This window comes from Aythya marila (assembly GCF_965140915.1).
Source record: "Aythya marila genome assembly, chromosome: 1".
NCBI classification, from domain to species: domain Eukaryota; kingdom Metazoa; phylum Chordata; class Aves; order Anseriformes; family Anatidae; genus Aythya; species Aythya marila.
Genome location: NC_139042.1, coordinates 203,910,082 through 203,927,394, shown reverse-complemented (window position 1 = coordinate 203,927,394; position 17,313 = coordinate 203,910,082). Strand labels below are relative to the sequence as shown.

Here is a 17,313-nt window from a genome sequence, read left to right as displayed (position 1 = left end):
GTCTGTTGGGACCTTGCTTGGTTGTAACATTTATTTTTGAAATTCCTTTAAGATCAGCAATAAGGCAGTTACCCAAATTTCGTAAACCTTTCTAAAATCTGATTTCTTGAATCCATGTGTAGACATAACGGACAGAATTCAAGAAGTGGGAGTACACCCTGTGAGGACCAAGTCCCCTCTGGGCCTCCCAGTCCCATGAAAGGTTGGACTCCGTGGTTTTACAAAGTCCCTTCCAGTCCAGGTTGTTCCACGATACAATCGCTGAATTTATTTGATGAAATGGCCATCTTGTGACCCCTTAAACTAAATGGACTGGAGAGAGAAGTGGGAAACTGGATTATTTTTCGGTGTGTAACTGATGGGGCTCAGCAGGACAGGAGAGGAGAGTTCCTGGGTACCAGCAGGGGCCTGTGGAGAGATGTGGGTGCGTTTACCGAAGGAAGGAAACCTGTGACACATCTCAGAAGCATCCAGCAGGCTTGGAAGGACAAAAATGCAGCTAATCCCTTTGAAAAGCGGGAAGCTGTGCGTGTTAAAAGCGGTCCTTGCTGCAAGTGGCAGCTCTCAGCACTGCTTGGCACTGCGGCTCGGCCAAGCAGTCTTGGCACAGAACCCGGCCTTGACCAGGAAATGATTTTCTCTGCAGCTCAATGTCAAGGGGAGGCAGCTTCGCTTCTCTTTGAACGCACACCTGGAGAAGGTGGTTTTAAAAATGATTCTGCTTGAGCAAGTTCATAAAAATCTGCCTGGGTGACAATAAATGCTCCTCGGCTTTGCCCTGAACAGCCTCTTCCTTTGAAGTTACTGTGGCTTCTTTGTCTGATGTTTTTGTTATTGGGAGAAATATCTCAAACCCAAAGATTTACAGGGCAACATCCACGTTATAGAAGCCCCAGAGGAGAGGAGGAACAAAGTTATAAACAAAAATGAGTGCCCTGATCCCAAGACCAGGTTTACAAGATGAAGGTATTTTTCCCTGCTGGGCTTAGCCCACGTTTTCCTGTGTAATGGCAGCTTCATCTCGAATTTTGACAAAATCTTTGTTCCTTTCCATTCAGACTCAAGCTGCAGAAGAATTTCTCTTCTCATTACAATCAACCCTTGGCTGAGGTGGAAAGAAAGGATGTCTGAAAGTCTGCGTTATGATTTCGTTGTGAGGTCAGATAGAAGCTGAGGATGCAGCTGAGAGAATGAAATGTTTAATCTCAGGCTAATTGTAGTGGTAGCTGGCAAAAATAGGCAGTGAATGAGGGCTTTATTAAAACATATTCTCAGGTGTCAGCGTTGGTTTCTGTCAGATCTCTAACACACAGCAAAACTGTTTCAGGCACGAATGCAGAAGAGGCTTAAACCTCCCTCAAAAGAGACTCTCGGAGCCAGCAGAAACACCCCGGTAGGGTTTTCTTCCTTGAGTCCTGTTGGTTTTCTTCTCAGCGTTCCTCTTTGCCAGATCTCTTGTATCAGGGGAATGTGTCTTGTATCGGGGCGCAATTTTCAAGAACCATGGGTTCCAGGTTCCTAAGAACCACCTGCAGCAAATGGCCAAGCAGGGAGTAGCATCACTGAGAGGAAGGGGGAGAAAGCTGGTGCTCTGGGGACGTGAAGCCTGCTGTTACCTTTGGTATTATTTCAGCTCACGGCTTGTTTTCTGCTTGCAATAGTTTCATTTTTTTTTTTTTTTGCTGAGTAAATCTGAGGACTTCAGGCTGTAAGTGTGACCGAGGAAAAAAGCACAGCACAGGGAGATTGGGATGGGAAAGTGAAGGGAAAGGGAAAGTGAGGACTTCACTTTGCCCTGCCTCGGTGCAGAAGGAGAGAAGACACGGCCGTAGCTTTCAGCCACAGCAAATGCAAAGATAGAAGTGCGGGTAGGTTGATAAACAGGGACAGGAGCCGTAATTAGTGCTGGGAAAGCACCCTCGTGCTCTCCAGGCCTCCTCGTGGAGCCGCGCGGTGCCAGCCAACGGCGGAGGAGCCACAGGTTGGTGCCAGCGATTCATATCCACTCGGTGGAGTTGCTTTGAGATTTGCAGATGATACAGCTGCTAAGTGCTGTTATTAATGTTTCAAAGCTTCTGGCTCCCGTTTCCATACGTGGATCATCAGCCTGTCTTCCCTTGCCATTTTAAAATAATTGGATGACCTGAATATCTTCGAAGTAGCTGGAGTTGTTGCTCAGGCACGGGCTTTACAAATGAAATCTTTCATCTGATACACTTAATGTTAATTTTCCTTCTGTAATGGGATTCTCTTTACCCAAATTTACATGATGGAGCTTGCAGCCTGCTGGAGATGTTCTCCTCCAGTGCTAAATGTGCTTGAGCATCTCACAGTACGTGGTGAGAAACACGTAGGTAGCTGCTCGTGTGCCATGCACCGGGGCGGGCAGACCAACAATGAGGGGTTTGTGCTGTTGTTGCTCCAACAAGACTTCAGAAAAGCGCCGGCCCGCCTGGCTGTCACTTCTGTTGTTGTACTTTGCTCTTGGTGACATCGCCGGTGGCAGCTAAATGGAGTGTGTTAATTGTTAGATGCTCTTTGCCCAAGGATGTTGACTTTTCCCAGCACCCAGTCCTACTCAGCCAGTTTGGCAGAAGAAGCTCCGCCAGCCAGAAGACGGCCACTTGGTTACGGGTACTGCTGAGAGAGGAGCCGGCCTGTTCGTGTAAACGGGAGGCAAATAATTAAGGAGAACGAAAAGCCACGTGAATCATCTTTGCGTTTTCACCGTCTCCCTGATGATGACGCAGAGTCAGCTCTGGAATTAAAACCCCTCCACTGTGTTAAAAGTCATTTGAGATGCCTCTGAGATCAGTGCTGTTCTCCAGGATCTGCAAGGTGAGGCTCTCCGAGTGCCTTACGAGTGGTGAGGGATCAGGAGGTGTGATGTGCCGTCACGACAGACGGACAGACAGATTTCAGCAGGGCATAGCCCACACCACGGCACGCACACCGCCCTCAGGACGAGCTCTCAGCACTCAGGCATGAAGAGCTGATGTTAATTTTACCAAAACCTTCCCTCCTGGTCCCTCGGCTTCTTCGGAAGGCTGTCGTGTGCCTGTGGTTGTGTGCCGGGGAGGCCTGGCGGTGAAGTTCAGGGGACTCTCGTTGCTAACCCTTGGTATGTCCAGACCAAGGCGGACTGCCCAGGGGGTTTCCAGATCTGATATTTGAAGCGAAGCAGTGCTGCAGAGGCCAGGGCAGTGTCAAGAGCTTAAACTCTGTGCAGTAATAACCACATCCTCCCCGTTGTCCTTGGGGTCCATCCTCTTCTCAGCCTGCCTCACCGGACAGGGAGAGCTTAGCCCCTGATGCTGTGCTCTAGGGATGGCTCCCCAGCAGCTCCCATTTCATCTTCCTCCCCAAATCATCTCTCTCCATGGCTGTGTCCTCTCCACAAACGTAAATCTAAGGTGACAAATGGTGCTGGGTGGTGCTGAGCTGGAGACTTACTCGGTAACATCAGTAGGAAATGCAGTCCGGAGCTGGTGGTGCACTTTGAACATCGTGCCCTTAGCCATGAGATGATTCTTCCTTCCTCATAAACATCCTTCTATTAAAGGAGGAGGATATTGCAGGATGAAACCCACTTTCTGCTTTTTATCTCGCTGTGTTTACTTTCCAATTATTTCTATTAAGAGTGAAAATAGATCAATCGCTTCCTTTGCAGGCTGGCCTGAATTTTTCATCCTCCCTCTCGTAGACGAGGCCTGTGCTGCAGAATTTCATCTGCAAATTGGAACAGGAGAAAGCTTAAAACTCTCAGAGTCATCACGCTAGCTTGTGTTTTTCCACTTCAGTGAGGAGACAGAGGAAAAACGTGCACACTAAATCATTATCAACAAGCTCTCGTTTTCTGAGACACCTTGCACAGCAGCTTAAAGCAGAATTGGAAAGCAGATCCCTTCATTTCCATCGGGCAGGGCTGTGAGGTTCCCGGCTTCCCTTGAACGGGGAAGAGCCCAAGGTAAGGCAGCTGTGTGCAGTCAGGTGAATTGTGCCGTGGAAGTGGTGGTTTCTTTCTGCTGGCCATAAGGGGAGTCCTCGTGGCTAACTGGGACACGTCTGCTCCCTGAGCCTGCAAAAATAAGCGGGGTGAATCCCGGTTTTCCAGCCTGCTCACCCCCTTCCAGTTGGATCACAGCGCGTTGGGTTGTCTTGTTGGCTTCAGGAAAATGTGGAACAGGTTTTCAAGGGTTTTATTTTTAATGCCAGATTTTGCAGTGGGGATTGTAATGATGCTGAGGAAGGAGCCCATCCCTCCGAGCACTTGCAGTTCTCGTTGAACGGCATCGAAACACGGCAGGAGCGTGTTTGGAACAGGCTCGGTGTCATCCAGGGCAAACCTGCGTTTTGGGACAGCTGACAGCCCGTCCTTCCAGCAGCTCTGAAAACAGAGCTCAAATTGCTGTGGTCCTACAAACTGCTGGCTTCATGGGAATAGGAGCTGCACCCACAGTGCATGCCCAAGGGGGCTGGAAGGGCTGAGCTGGGGCTGTTGGACCGTAATGTCCTGTGAGGAGCTGCTGAGGGCACTGGGGGTGTTTGGTCTGGAGCAGAGGAGGCTCAGGGCAGAGCTCATTGCTCTCTGCAACTGCCTGAAAGGTGTGGGGAGGTGGTGGTCGGCCTCTTCTCACAGGTAACCAGTGATAGGACCAGGGGGAACAGCCTCAAATTGTGCCAGGGGAGGTTCAGGTTGGCAATGAGGAGACATTTCTGCTCAGAAAGAGCAGTCAGGCACTGGGACGGGTTGCCCAGGGAGGTGGTGGAGTCACCGTCCCTGGGGGTGTTCAAGGAAGAGGTTGGACGTGGTGCTTGGGGACAGGGTTTGGTGGTGACATTGGTGGTAGGGGGATGGTTGGACCAGATGATCTTGGAGAGCTTTTCCAACCCTAATGATTCTATTCTATGAATACAAACAAAATGTTTGCCATCAGGTTTCTTGGGTTGTGTGTTCACAATGCCTGGCTGGGCTGCTTCTGCTGGGTGCTGCTGCCCGCGTGTCTTTGGGGGGGAATATTTGCTTAGGGCGACACTCGGTATGTAAATACCCAAATAACACCAAGCTGATGGATCAGGAAAGAGGAGCAGGATTCCTGGAGGCAGGAATGGAGCACGGTGTGGTCCTGCCCTGAAGCTGAGGACAATGAAGGCAGATCCCTGTACATCATCCGTGTAGTTTGGGGCATCCTTCCAAAGCTGAATCCTACATACAGAGGGAAAACAAAGTTGTTTGCCACAGCACCGGGGTTGAGCTGTTACTGGAAGGGGGAAGGCTTCTTCCATCTGGACAAGAAGTATCTTTGCCATTGCCCTTGGGCTTTTATCAGGAAGATTTCTTTCCTGCTGGAACGCAAATTGCCAGTTGTTTTTGTTCGCTGGCATTAGCGCCGGTTCCAAGGACTTAAGTCGAGCGTTGAAGCCGTAATGGTGAATTTCTAATCCTCTTTTTACCGCAGCTGCAGCGCGATGCCACGACAAGTACCGTGCCCGGGCTGCACCGGCGCCGAGCCGACTTGTTCTTTCGGAGGCAGCGGCGTTGGTCGGGGCAGAAACATGCTCGTGCTCACCAAGTGGGCTGAGGGAAATTAAGGACCTGGCAGCGAGAAGAAGCCAGGAGCCTAAAGGAAGCGGTGCTGCCAAACGCTGCCATCCCTGCCAGGGCCGGTAGCGGGGCACAGCGAGGCGCACGCCGTGTGGATCGCTGCAAGAGGTGGCTTGCCCGCGGAGCTGACTCAGTGGGTCGTGGGCTGCTCTGGTGTTTGCTTCTCTGAGGTGGAGAGCTCGGGTCCACCGCTGTTGGGATGCAGAGTGCTTGGCCCTGGTGGAAAAGCTGGGTTTTCGGGTGAAAAAATACAGTGCTGGGGCTTGGCCTGTTGGTAGGTTGTGCCCCGAAAGCTCGCCCTGCCATCGGTCGGTGTTAGCGGTGTGCTGGAGAGGTGGTGAACTGGTTTTGTGCTTGGTTTTGGGCTCCCTGGGGTCTTCCAGCCTCCTCCATCTTCCTGAGCACAGTGAAAATATTTGGAGTTTTATCAATGCCAGTGACCTGGCTTTTCAGGCAGGAAAACAAATCGCTGTTTCGAGAATTTTAAAGCATGCAGGCAGCAGTTAAGGTACACCTCGGGTGATACCCAGCCACATAGGTTGCTTTCCTCTAATTGCAGCTCTGCAGGCTACACGTGTCAGCGCTCAGGACTCGAGCAGTGCCCTCCCGTGTGCTCACCTTCTTACCTTGGTTGCCTGCCTGTCGTCCTTCTGCGGCTGCCCCCGGTATCATTTTACCTGTACTTTTCCATCCCGGCTGAGGGTAGCGGGATAAACACGGTGTGATGCAGAGCAAAGTCTTACTGTAGTTTCGCAGAGATGCCAAGAGCTTCAAACGTGCCATCTAGTGGTGTAAACACAGCACTCCCCGTCAAGGAAACCCCCCAAAATCCACCCCCTCGTGCTCATTACTTCTGAAATATTCCCTTGTTCTGGGCAGAGGTAAGCGCTTAAAAGTTTCTGCTACCCCATCGGTTTTTGGAGTGCGTGGAGTGAGCTCCTCGGGGACTTGATAATCAGAAAAAGGAGCAGGGAATTTCTTAGGCTGTTCTACGAAGTTTATGCTAACTCGAGAGCTCTGTGCTTGCATATCGAGAAAAGAGTTTCTGCTGGTGGTGCCTCCCCTTGGAGGAACCGAAGGGAGTTTGCAAACCAAATGAATCTTAAGGTTAAAACACTTTGGTTTTGGTAGGGAGAGGGAGATGATAATTGGGTGGTCTGTAATCATACAGTGATTCATCAGCTGTTGCAAGAAGCCCTCTCTTTGCAGATCAGAGCTAGGATGTTGACCGCTGCAGCTTGCAACCTGATTTCATCCTCCACTTGGCTAAAGAAGGCTGCAGCGAATTGCAAAAGACTCCAAAATCTTCCTGAAAGCCATCCCTCATCACCGAGATAAGCACAGGCCCTACAACGAGGAGCGTTAAAAGGCACGAGGCTCATTCCACCCTTGCGTGTGCGCGATGAATTACGGTCTGAATCCAGCCCAGCAGGAGTGTTTGTCCTTACTCTTATCTCCGGTCCAAGCTCTGGCACAGAATTGGAGTTGCGCAGGTTGGGCTTTGTGTGCTTGCTGTTCCTAGGGTTTTTACCTAGAGGTCATCGTGTCCTTTGTTACAGCAGGCAAGTTCCTTTTTGTTGGGGTTGGGTTATGTGATCCATCTGCTGTAGCTACCAGAGGAAGGCAGGAGAGCGTTCCTGTGCTCCCTTGCTTGCCCCTCAGGTCATCTTTTGCAGAGCAGGGCTGGAACCGAGCCTCTCCGATCGGATCCTGCAGCTTCCTTTGTGTGTGCTGCTGGTGTGTAAGCACGTGAGACCAAATGGAAAATATAAAAAAAAAAAAGAAAACGCAAAATTTCCAGCACTGGGCTTGCAAACTGCAAATAATATTATGGAAGGAAGATGCTTGTAGGGAGAATAAGAGAATTTAAACGTCTAAAAATAGCCAGCAAGCTAAGTGGGAAGAAAACTAAATGCGCCAGCATTAAATGCTGGAAGTGTGTCTGTCCTAACCCGAGGTCTGCTTATGTGGCTTGGATAAAATGCAGAGGGAGGATTAAGGAGAGAAATCAAACCCTAGGGACGAGCAGCATCTCTTCAGCTGACTTTTCCAAGGATGGTTTGAGTGCGGTGCTGAGCCCCGGGGCTGTGCTCAGCCTCTTTCGGGGTGAGGCTCTGCATCCAAGTTTATGAGCCAGAGCACAGGTACTGCCCGGGGTGTTTCAGCCCCAAACTTTGCAGCTTACAGGCTTCAGGGTCAGCCCCAGCAGGATTTAAAATTAAACGAGACGAGGTTTAGGTCGCAGCTGGGTTAGTCCTCAAGCTGCGACCAGGCTTCCAGCGCTGCCTCCTCCTCCCCAGGCTTTGGGGGTGAGCAACCCCGCGGGCTGCGGGGCGAGCAGCAGTGATGGGGGCACGGTTTGGAAAGCTGCAGCAGGTGGGGGAGGAACAGGGGATCTTCAGAAGGACAAGAAAGCAGCACATCCATAATAATAATAATAAATAGGGAAAAAAAAAAAAAACAAAAAAAAACAGCCCTGCATTGGGAAAATTCACACCATGCATTTGGAAACAGTTGCCTTTGGATGTGTTTGTTTTAATTATTTTTTTTGAGACTTAGGCGAGTGGTTTAGGTGAGCCATTTCTGCTGCTACCCGATTTTTCTTTCAAGGAACGTGATCTTTTTACGCTAAAAAAGCGGCTGCTCCGTACCTGTCATCTTTTCTTGAATGGGGTTTGATTTTATGGCAGGAAATGTTGGACCGTTCGTGCCAATGGGATGCGGCGCCTGACTTTATGACCGCAGCGCGGGCCTTTTATTAGTCAAATTTAATGTGTAACAGGGTAATTCCGTTGCACCTACTACTCTGCTGGCTTGATTTTCTACAAAATAAGTGTCTACTTCCTTGAAGGCCTTACATAAGCACGCACTGGGAACGGGCCCAGCGTGTTCGATCACAATAAAGGAGCTGATTCAGACCGGGCTCTTTCTTAGAAATAGTCGTAAACAAGTTTATATATAGACACTGCTCTTATATACAAAACTCGCTGCAGAAATGCTTCTAAGGACCAGGGCATCGAATATGTGGCATCCGTGAGCAAACCTGTTGTTGTAGCTCGAGGCGAGGTTTAAGAGAAGAGAACATCCCTGAAATCCCGGTGCGTGGAAGGGGCTGAGCTCTGAAGAGCTTTCGGCTCGTGCCAGGAGAAAGGCGTTTGATAAAAGGCTCGGGAACTCGGGCTGGCATCCCACGCATGCAAATCCAGGTGCTGTGCGTGTTATATTTGGGTGTCGGGGTTGTTCCAAGCCGGTCAGGACCAACGTTAGGTGCTTTGATCCCTCGCTTGTGCCCAGTTGTATCAAGATGTGACAGCCCCCTCTCCCTGGAAGTACCCACTGCTGAGCATCACGCCCTGGGGAACAACAGAGGATAGTCACCTGGGGGACTGTCCTCCCCCTGAACCAGGCAGGATCCCAAAAAATCCCAGACAGAGCTCACTGATGGGGTTTTACCTCGGACAGGTACCAGTGGAGTGAGGGCTGCGTGTCCTGAGCTCTGCTGCCGGCTCGTGCTCAGCATCACCGGCTCAGTTCGGGACCAGAGGTGGGAAGCCTCCAGCCTTTGTGATGGATTTTGTAAGGACGGTGCCTCGCCTCCTCCCTAACGAGCTGAATCGTTAAAATATGTTAATGGCAGCAGACACACGAGAAGGGGTGAAGCAATACCCTGACACGTTGAATAATTAGATCATCTCCTGCGCAGGAAAAAACTCGGGTGCGAAACAGGAACAAGAAGAGCCTCCCTCCCCCTCTGCCGAGGCACCAGGTCGGGCTCTTGCTGCGTGCAGAAGCAGGTTAGGCAATTAACATCTTCAGCATTAATTCCTTTTTGTGAAATTCCCGAAGGTCGGAGGCGCACGTATGGGCACTGACGGCCGCAAATCGCCTCGCGCTGGGCTGCTGTGTTTTTGGAGAAGTTGAAGGCTTGTTTCGGGTGGCTGAATTGGTGAGCTGCGTATTCGTGATGAAACAAACAACAAAAAAAACTGAGCGCTGCTGGCCTGAATTCATAAACAGCGCCGTGGTTAATGGGGTTTCCTCGCTGAAACCCTACTGATTGCTGTCCTGAATGGGAGTTAGATAAAGGGAATTTCCTCAAGAGGAGCAGGACGCTGTGGATGCTTTCCTCGTAGCCTTTGTCATTCTGGCAAAGCGGGGCTTGATATTTCTGAAAAGATTGATTGATTTGCAGTAGTAACTGCTTCTAATCTCCGTGATAGCAGCGGGGTGGGAGCTGGCACCCATGGGGGGCCGTGGCAGCGACGAGCAGGCTGGGCTGTGCGAGTTGACTTGTTGATAAACGCAACCCTTGACTTTTTGTTCTCCTCCTTAATCGCTTCCTTCAAAGAGTTAACTTCCCAAGCAGCCACAGATCAGTTCTCTCTCGGTTGTTTTAATTATTCTTCTCCTCACGCACGGTGAAGGTCTCGTGTTTGTGAAACGTCTCCTTTTATTTTTTCTGTTTGTGTGTCCCCTTCCCTCGCCGCTCCGGTGATGCTGGCATCGTGCGGGCTGAGCCGGCCGCGGTCGCGTCCGTTTTACCCACTTTCCCCTTTTTTTTTTTGAGCACCCTCGGGGGTGACACGAGCACTCCTCTGCGTGGGATTTCGGCGAGGGAGAGGCTCTCGCGGGGGCCTCCACGTGCTCGCAGCTGAGCAATTTCCTTTTGTCCCGCTGGCAGGTGACTCAAAGCAGGAGTGAGCAGCTGGCCGCGCCGTTAGCCGGTGGCCGCAGCCTCGGGAGATGAGTTGTGGAATTTCCATCCAAGTCGGGATTAGGCTCAGGAGATGGCAGCGGCACAAAGCACGCCGGGGGACCGCAGGAGAAGAGGAAATCATTCACGGCGACTCATCCTGCGGTTGGGTGATTCAGGGGGTCTGCTGGTGGTGGTCACAAAGGCACGTGGCTCAACTGCAGCGGCTTTTGTGTGCTGCGCAGGATGCAAACGGTCTCCAAAAATTAATCCTGGCCTTTTGGATTTTTGTCCGGTGAATTATTTCCAGAAAGGAGTTACTGTATTTTCTGGAACGCATATTGTGAAATTCTTTTCTTTACAGTGGGCGAGTTTTCAGCCGGTGATTTATCAACCAAGTATTTTACAGGATCGTAGTTAAAGGCTCTTTTTAAAGAAGAAAAAAAAAAAAATAAATCCTGTGCAATAGGGAAAGCAAAAGCATCTCGGTTTCCAAATGATGGAGGAATAACCGAAAGAGCTCGTTCTTGGAATAGGAGCTCCATTGGCACTCGGTGGTGATTTCCTGTGCATTTGCTGCGAGAAGCACTCGGTGATGTGAGTAGGTGGTACTAAAGGGTTATTACGAAACCAATTTTCAACCAGACGTTTTGAGTCATGGATCGGGAAGAAGGCTAGCAGCTCCGGAGCTCTCTCTTTGTTCGAGCAGCGCGCCTGCGAGGCACAGGCAGGATGCTCCCGGGACGGAGAGGGGACAGGTTTGGCACCGGGACCCTGCCCTTCTTCTTCTTCTCCATGCCGCCGCGTGCCCGCGATGGGTTACGGGGCTGGAGGAGCCGGGAGCAGCGGGCAAGGTGCACGGCGAGCGCTTCCCTGCCTGTGTTTTCTTTGTAAGTATTTGCTCGTGGCTTTTCCCAGCCGTGAGAGACAAAATGGAGCTGTGTCAGGACGGATGCCTGTGCCAGGGCGAGGTGGTTTTTTTGGGAGCCCGCTCGGTTCTGTCCTGCGAGCAGCTGAGCTGCCGCTGGCAGCAGACAGTTGGCTTCTCCATCAGGCAGGGGAACAAAAAAAAAAAAAAAAAAAAGAAAGAAAGAAAAGGGGGCGTTTAAGGGAATTGGTCTGGCTCCTAAACCGAAGGAATTGTTGACCTACTGACTCAGTTATGAAGAATTAGGGAAACAGTCTTATTGTGGTTTCTTTTGTTGGTGGCAGATTCAGAAGGCGTCTGCGAGCGGCCGGGCAGGACTAGCACAGGAGAGGTGCTTCTGGTACCTGCTGCCTCTCGCCTGGGGCTTGTGCCAGCAAGGAGCCGACCTCACATCACACCTGGGCTCGATTTCGGATGCTTCTCCTGGCAGTGCAGGGGTAAGTTTATGAACTTCTCCTTTTCAGTGCTAAGATGCTATCTTACTAAATGGCATGGAAAGAAATCTCTTTCCAGCTGTGCGAGCGTGGTGAGGTGTATTCGTTCTCCAGCAGAGCAGCTCTTAAGAGAATCGCTGGCTGGCCTGTGCGAGTTAAGGAGCCTGGAAATCAGGGGGCAGGCTTGGATCAGGGTGGCAAAACCAATCCCAAATGGCTTTTCCCTCCCCACTTCCACCTGCAGACCTCTGCTGACGGGGGTGCTAAGCATCCTCCGTGCCCGAGCCGTGGGATGGGACCATCCCAGAGGCCCTGCTGCTCTCTCACATCCCTGATAGTCGTCGCTGAATGAAGCAGGGCTTTGGTTTGCTTGAATTTCACATGAAAATCAGATGGCCGTGCCTGGAACTTAATGATACTTTTCCTGAAATAACGCCTAGAATAGAAACGTTATTTTGAAGTGGCTTTTTAAATCCCAAGAAAAAGGCTACCAATTAGTGGTTTCTCAGAAAAAAAAAATAGTTAGAATAAAAAAAAATGATTAGCATACTGTTGGCTAGAAGGAATCCCCCTAGCTGGTGGAGCTGGCTCTGGAAATCGTGCTGTCTGGATCTGCTCTCGACTGCCACAGGTTTGGGGCTGGTTTTTGGAGGATAGGGCTCTTTTGGGGCAGTGATTATTCCTAGCTGTCCGGCCAATAAAGCGAGGATGGTGATGTTTAACTTCACCTTCTGTGCTTTATCAGCATCATCGCTCTGCTTTCCTTTTAAAGAGGCTGTGGTGTGATGCTGTAGCTTTTTGCTTCCCAGCAAATCGCGCTGCACGCATAGATGGCAAGAAGATAGGGAAGGCAGAAGAGAGCTCGCTGGATTTATCAGGCTCAGTGGCACATCTCCCGTGCAGACAGCAGCTGCAGTAAGTGGTGCTGTGTGCTGACAGACGTGAGGATTTCACCGAGGGGCAGCTTCCCTGCCCGGGCTGGGTGACGCGAGGACGTTTGGCTTTTCCCAACCCTTTCGAGGCGTGAGTTTGCAGCACGGTGCTCGGGAACCTTCCCCCTTTTTTTTCCTTCTTTTTTTTTTTTTTCCTGCAGCATGGAGGGCAGCACCCCCACCACCCATCCCCACGGAGCTGGGAAGGAGCCCAGGGGCTCAAAAAAAAAAAAAAAAAAAAAAAAAGGAAGGTTGAGCATTGTGCTGGATTTCCTTTCCTTAAGTGCTTCCTTTGGATGGCAGGAGAGGAGCTTACGTGCGCGGCAAGTTTCTAGTGAGCAGTTGCGCCGAAAGGAGTGGGAGGCAGGGTCAGGGAAGAGTCACTCGGTTGTTATGTGGGTGTGAAAAGCCTCTGAAAAGGAAAAGGCGGAGGAAAATATTTCACTTGAATTAAACAAATAAGGGAGAATGTTATATGAATTAGATATTTAAAGTTAGGCTCCTGCCAAGTATTTTTGTGAATTAACTGCATATCTTCTGAAGATCATTTATTTAATCGTAAGCTTATCAAAATGTTCTTAAAATCGAATGTGTTTGGAAAAAACAAAACCGAAACAACAAAAAACCAACCTTCCCACCCCCAATTCTTTTTTTCTTATCATTTCAGATAGAGAGAAAGGCAATTGCAGTTTTTTATAGCCCCGAACTTGTTAACTGTTAAACTTAAATTGAAGCAAGGGATCAAATTTCTCCCTCGCACCGGAGCAGTTCCATTTACTGAGAAATCACAGGCAGGACCCGTTTAAGGAGAGGCAATTTTAGATCTGAAGTTAATGGCTGTGTACCCACCTGCGGGGCAGGGGAGCTGCTGCTGCTTTGGGGAGCTGGCTCTTCCTGTCTGTTCACTGCTAGGGGTGGCACGGACCCAAATTAATGGGAAAAAAAAAACTGTTCTGCAGTTTGAACGCTGATGGTTATTTTTTTTCACGTGTGTTTGTAGTATCTCTGATTGTTTCTTGTTTTTAAAATGCTGCCTAATAGAGAGGAGAGAACCTAAAATACACGGTGCAGGGATTACTTCTTTTTTTTCCATGCTTTCTCTGATTATCTTGACCGAAAAAAATGCAGCCCGTGGAGGCTGGTATAACTACACTTCCTCTCTGATACAGAAAGCTGCCTGCTTATTGCATTAGTAAGTGCAAGACTTGATGATTAAAAAAATAATACTAATTACAAAACAACACCTTTATCATAAACCATATCTTTCTCAGCACGAGTCATAAATTGCGTATCAGGAAAACACTAAAGCAGCGTGACGTGAGATAGGCAGGTGTGTAGCGTGATTTCTTTCACTAACACATCCGAAGGCTTGATGTTTGAGGTGTGTGCAGTGTCTTGGTGGCATCCACGTGTGCTGACTTCTGAGGGATTCCCTTCTGAAGGTGTGCAGGCAAGGTAGGGAGGCGTTGTTGGTTTTGCTCTTTGCATTGTGTTGTAAATTTGGGAGCTCAGCTCTTCGTGGCCCGTGGCAATCCAAATGCAGAGTTTGTGGCTGGAGTTTGCATAGAAAACGGGCGAGCTCGAGCTCGAAATTGGAGCTGGAAGAGGAGAGCGCTTCCTCTCGTATTGTTCTGCTGGAATCAGGATGCCAACATTTAAACAAAAATAATGCAGCGAGCCAAAGGAAAAGGTGTGCGTACCAGCAGTGTGGGCTCTGAATAGGAGCCGTGTGCTGCCGGGAAGTTGCAGGAGCTGTGCACGGGGATCTCTGGAATCTACCTGCTGGCTTTCCTCGCTTCCCATCCATTTCCTTGTGGCCTGGGCTGCCCGCAGGCAGTGCTGCCCTGCCAGGCTGTGAATTTAGGGGTTTTCTGGCACGATTCGTGCTCGGAATCGAAGATTGCTCACCCGAATTGTAGCTTTAAGGACCTAAGAGGCTACTGAAACTCCCCGTGTGACCTGTTATTACAGGCTCCTGTACGTACACCTTTATTGCCAAAACATGAGGTTGGCAGAAGTGAGTCATAACCGTGAACATCTCCAGCTTCGCTCCTTTGATTTTCTTTTATCCACCAAAAATAAGAATATTTCCAAGAATACAGGTAGGTATGCGCTGTTCTCCTGTTAGGGCAGAGCTCTCACTGGCTCTTCAGTCTATTTACATAGCTCGTAGGATCTATTTTGAAGCTTTAGTATAAAAGGAGCTCTGTATACATTTTATCTAATCTTCAGCGCAGTAGGCATGAGCAATTCCCGGGGTAGGGATCAGCGTGTAGGGCTCTGGCCCTTCTCCTGGGAGTCTCTTTCTCATGGAGTCATACTTGCCCTGCAGTGCTTTCTCTCTCCTCTTTATGGCTCTGTGGATTTTGAATTCCTCTCCGCGCTGGCACCGCTCCACCAGGAGGGCAGGGAGCAGCCTCAGCTCAAGGTCTGCCCGAAGGCTGCTGCTTGGAGGACTGTAGGAAGGGGAATCCACAGGGGGAGAAGTGCCCAGCTGCCCAGGTGAGCCCTCACGCTTGGATTACTCTTTAAAGTCAACGTTATGACCAGTTTCGGATGTGTCTTTGGACCATGATGTTTACATGTTGTCTTGCAGTTGATGTTTTAGCGTGACCTGAGCGTACGTACCCAGCAGGATTTGCTGTGCAGATTTCACGTGTGGTCTCAGGGTTGGCTTCTTCCTAGGCCAGCACTGCTGACCACGTGGCCGTGAGGTGAGCTGGATCATCTTCCTGCTCTGGTTGAAAATCAGATTTTTCTTCCTCCTTTTTGAAGGGAAAGTAAGGTTTTGGCTTTCCGAATGGATCCAAGCCATTGCGTAGCTGCATGGCCACTCGTGCTGATGATGAGGTAGGAGGAGGAATCAGAGCCAGAAGCACAGGAGAAGGTGGGACTATCCCTTTCCTTGACACCTACATAAAAATTAAATTCAGCACAGCCTGATCAGGAAACTGCCCCTCACCTCTCTCAGATTCACAGTGGAGCTCAAGCTAGAGCTAAGGGCTGGCTTTGTCAGGTGTAGACACACATTTAGTGAGCCTTGGCCGCCAAAACATGCACCTATCCATTTTTACTCTTCCCTCTTCTCCACTGGCACCTGGATTTTAGGTGTCTCTGTTTCATTTGAGCGTCCATGCTCATCAAGTACTCAATGTACTCCTTTAGTACACCAGTAACAGAGCTGCTTCTTTCCATTTTTTTGTCCAAAAAGTGCAGAAGTACTTGAGACGAGGGCTGGCACACCTCTTGTGTGGTGTCAGAGGAGTCCCTCCAATGCTACCATTTCTATTCACCAGCGTAAATAGTACAGAAAGAGTATTTGTAAAGCCTGATAGGCTCGTGGCACTTGGAGATTCACCGTGTTTTTTCAAACAGCATCACAAATTGTTCTTTTTGTTGATGCTTCTCCCAGGCTTTGCCTTTAGATTTGTAGGATTACAAATCCCACAAATCGTACCCTGTCCTCATCAGAGTCAGGGCGGAATTCTTGTTGTCCAGGAAAAGAACAATAAAAGATCCCAGACCCAAAAGAAGACCCAGACTCCAAAGAAGCTTTCAGGGCAGAGGTGATTCAGGCAGAGGGATTCTAGCAGACACGTAGAGTTCTTCATGTCATAAAGAATTATCTGTTTATATTCCTTTTTTCTGCTCTGGAGGTTCTTTTGCTTCTGTAGTTTTCTTGTAAACTTCTCTGTTCTTAACATTTTTCTTGTTAGAACCCAGTTTTCTTGCACACATGCTTTAAAGATAAAAGTTGTGCTCGTGCTCTTTCTGCTCTTGAGCTTTCTGCTTTCTGCAGGTACACTCACCTAATAACTTGCAAACAGCAAAGCACATGATCAGAGACCCAAATTGGTATTTAACCAAGAGGGAGGATTTTCTAAGCCTGAAAATCAGGGGTAAATACTTGAAAATACCTTTTAGGATGGATCCAGTCCTTCTAACACTTATTGCATGCATGAGTAAAGTTATTTGCATGCATAAGCAGTGACAGAGTTGAACTCTGCATCATCAGATCCGCTGTCAAAAGTTGACCCTAGGCATTTTGTGCGAACGATGATGATTGTCTCTTTAATTACTTAAACTCTGTTTTGCCTGTTTCGGAGAGCGATACACAACTCTGTAATTACTGCCATTCACATCAGGCTCCCTAATGGCAACGCCGTGCACGACTTCGAAGGAAGGCGGCGTGGCGTAACTGCAGCACACAGACACAAGGGCATCCTTTTGGTGGAAGACTTTGATTATCGCGTTATTATCAGCCGATTGAGCTGGTGCTGAAGTTTGCCAGCCCTCTGGTAAGTGCTCCTACGGAATTACAGAGTCATAGATGTTAGAGATGGAAAGTGCATGAGATCATCCAGACCGTCGTCCTGCCAGGACTTGTTTTCTGCTGCATTTCTTTTTTTTTTTTTTTCTTTGCTTCTGCGGTTTATGGCTAGAGATGCTCTAAGAACTTGGCCTTCCACTTCGATCTGCTTTTCCACCAAGTTTGATGGTGAGATTTTTCTTTGCCTGATCTTTGGCCTAAATTTTTCCGTTTCTTTGTTTCACCACATTGTTTCGAGTCTGCGGTCTCATCTTGCAGCAATTCTTCCCTCCGTGATATTAACAGCCTGCAAATATGAGCAGAACAGTATTTGGGGCTCTTGAATATTAATGTATCCCTTACCTAAGTGCTGCACCTTCAGATCTTTAGGATTTGGGGAAAAAAAATCTGA

General features: G+C 49.3%; 1 protein-coding gene across 3 annotated transcripts in view; it reads left to right on the top strand.

Moving 5' to 3' along the window:
- LOC309887891 (uncharacterized protein) overlaps nt 1–17,313 on the top strand; it is a 113,293-nt gene that overhangs the window by 79,927 nt on the left and 16,053 nt on the right. For 2 of the 3 annotated variants that reach the window (XR_014319099.1, XM_082779920.1), the window contains exon 4: nt 11,511–12,170. Coding sequence is in view for 2 of the 3 variants with exons in the window: in XM_082779920.1 (XP_082636046.1) it covers nt 11,511–11,995 (485 nt within the window). In the remaining variant the exon portion in view is untranslated. Of the gene's footprint in view, nt 1–11,510; nt 12,171–17,313 lie in introns of those variants that run through there. The other variant, XM_082779921.1, reaches the window with a different exon arrangement.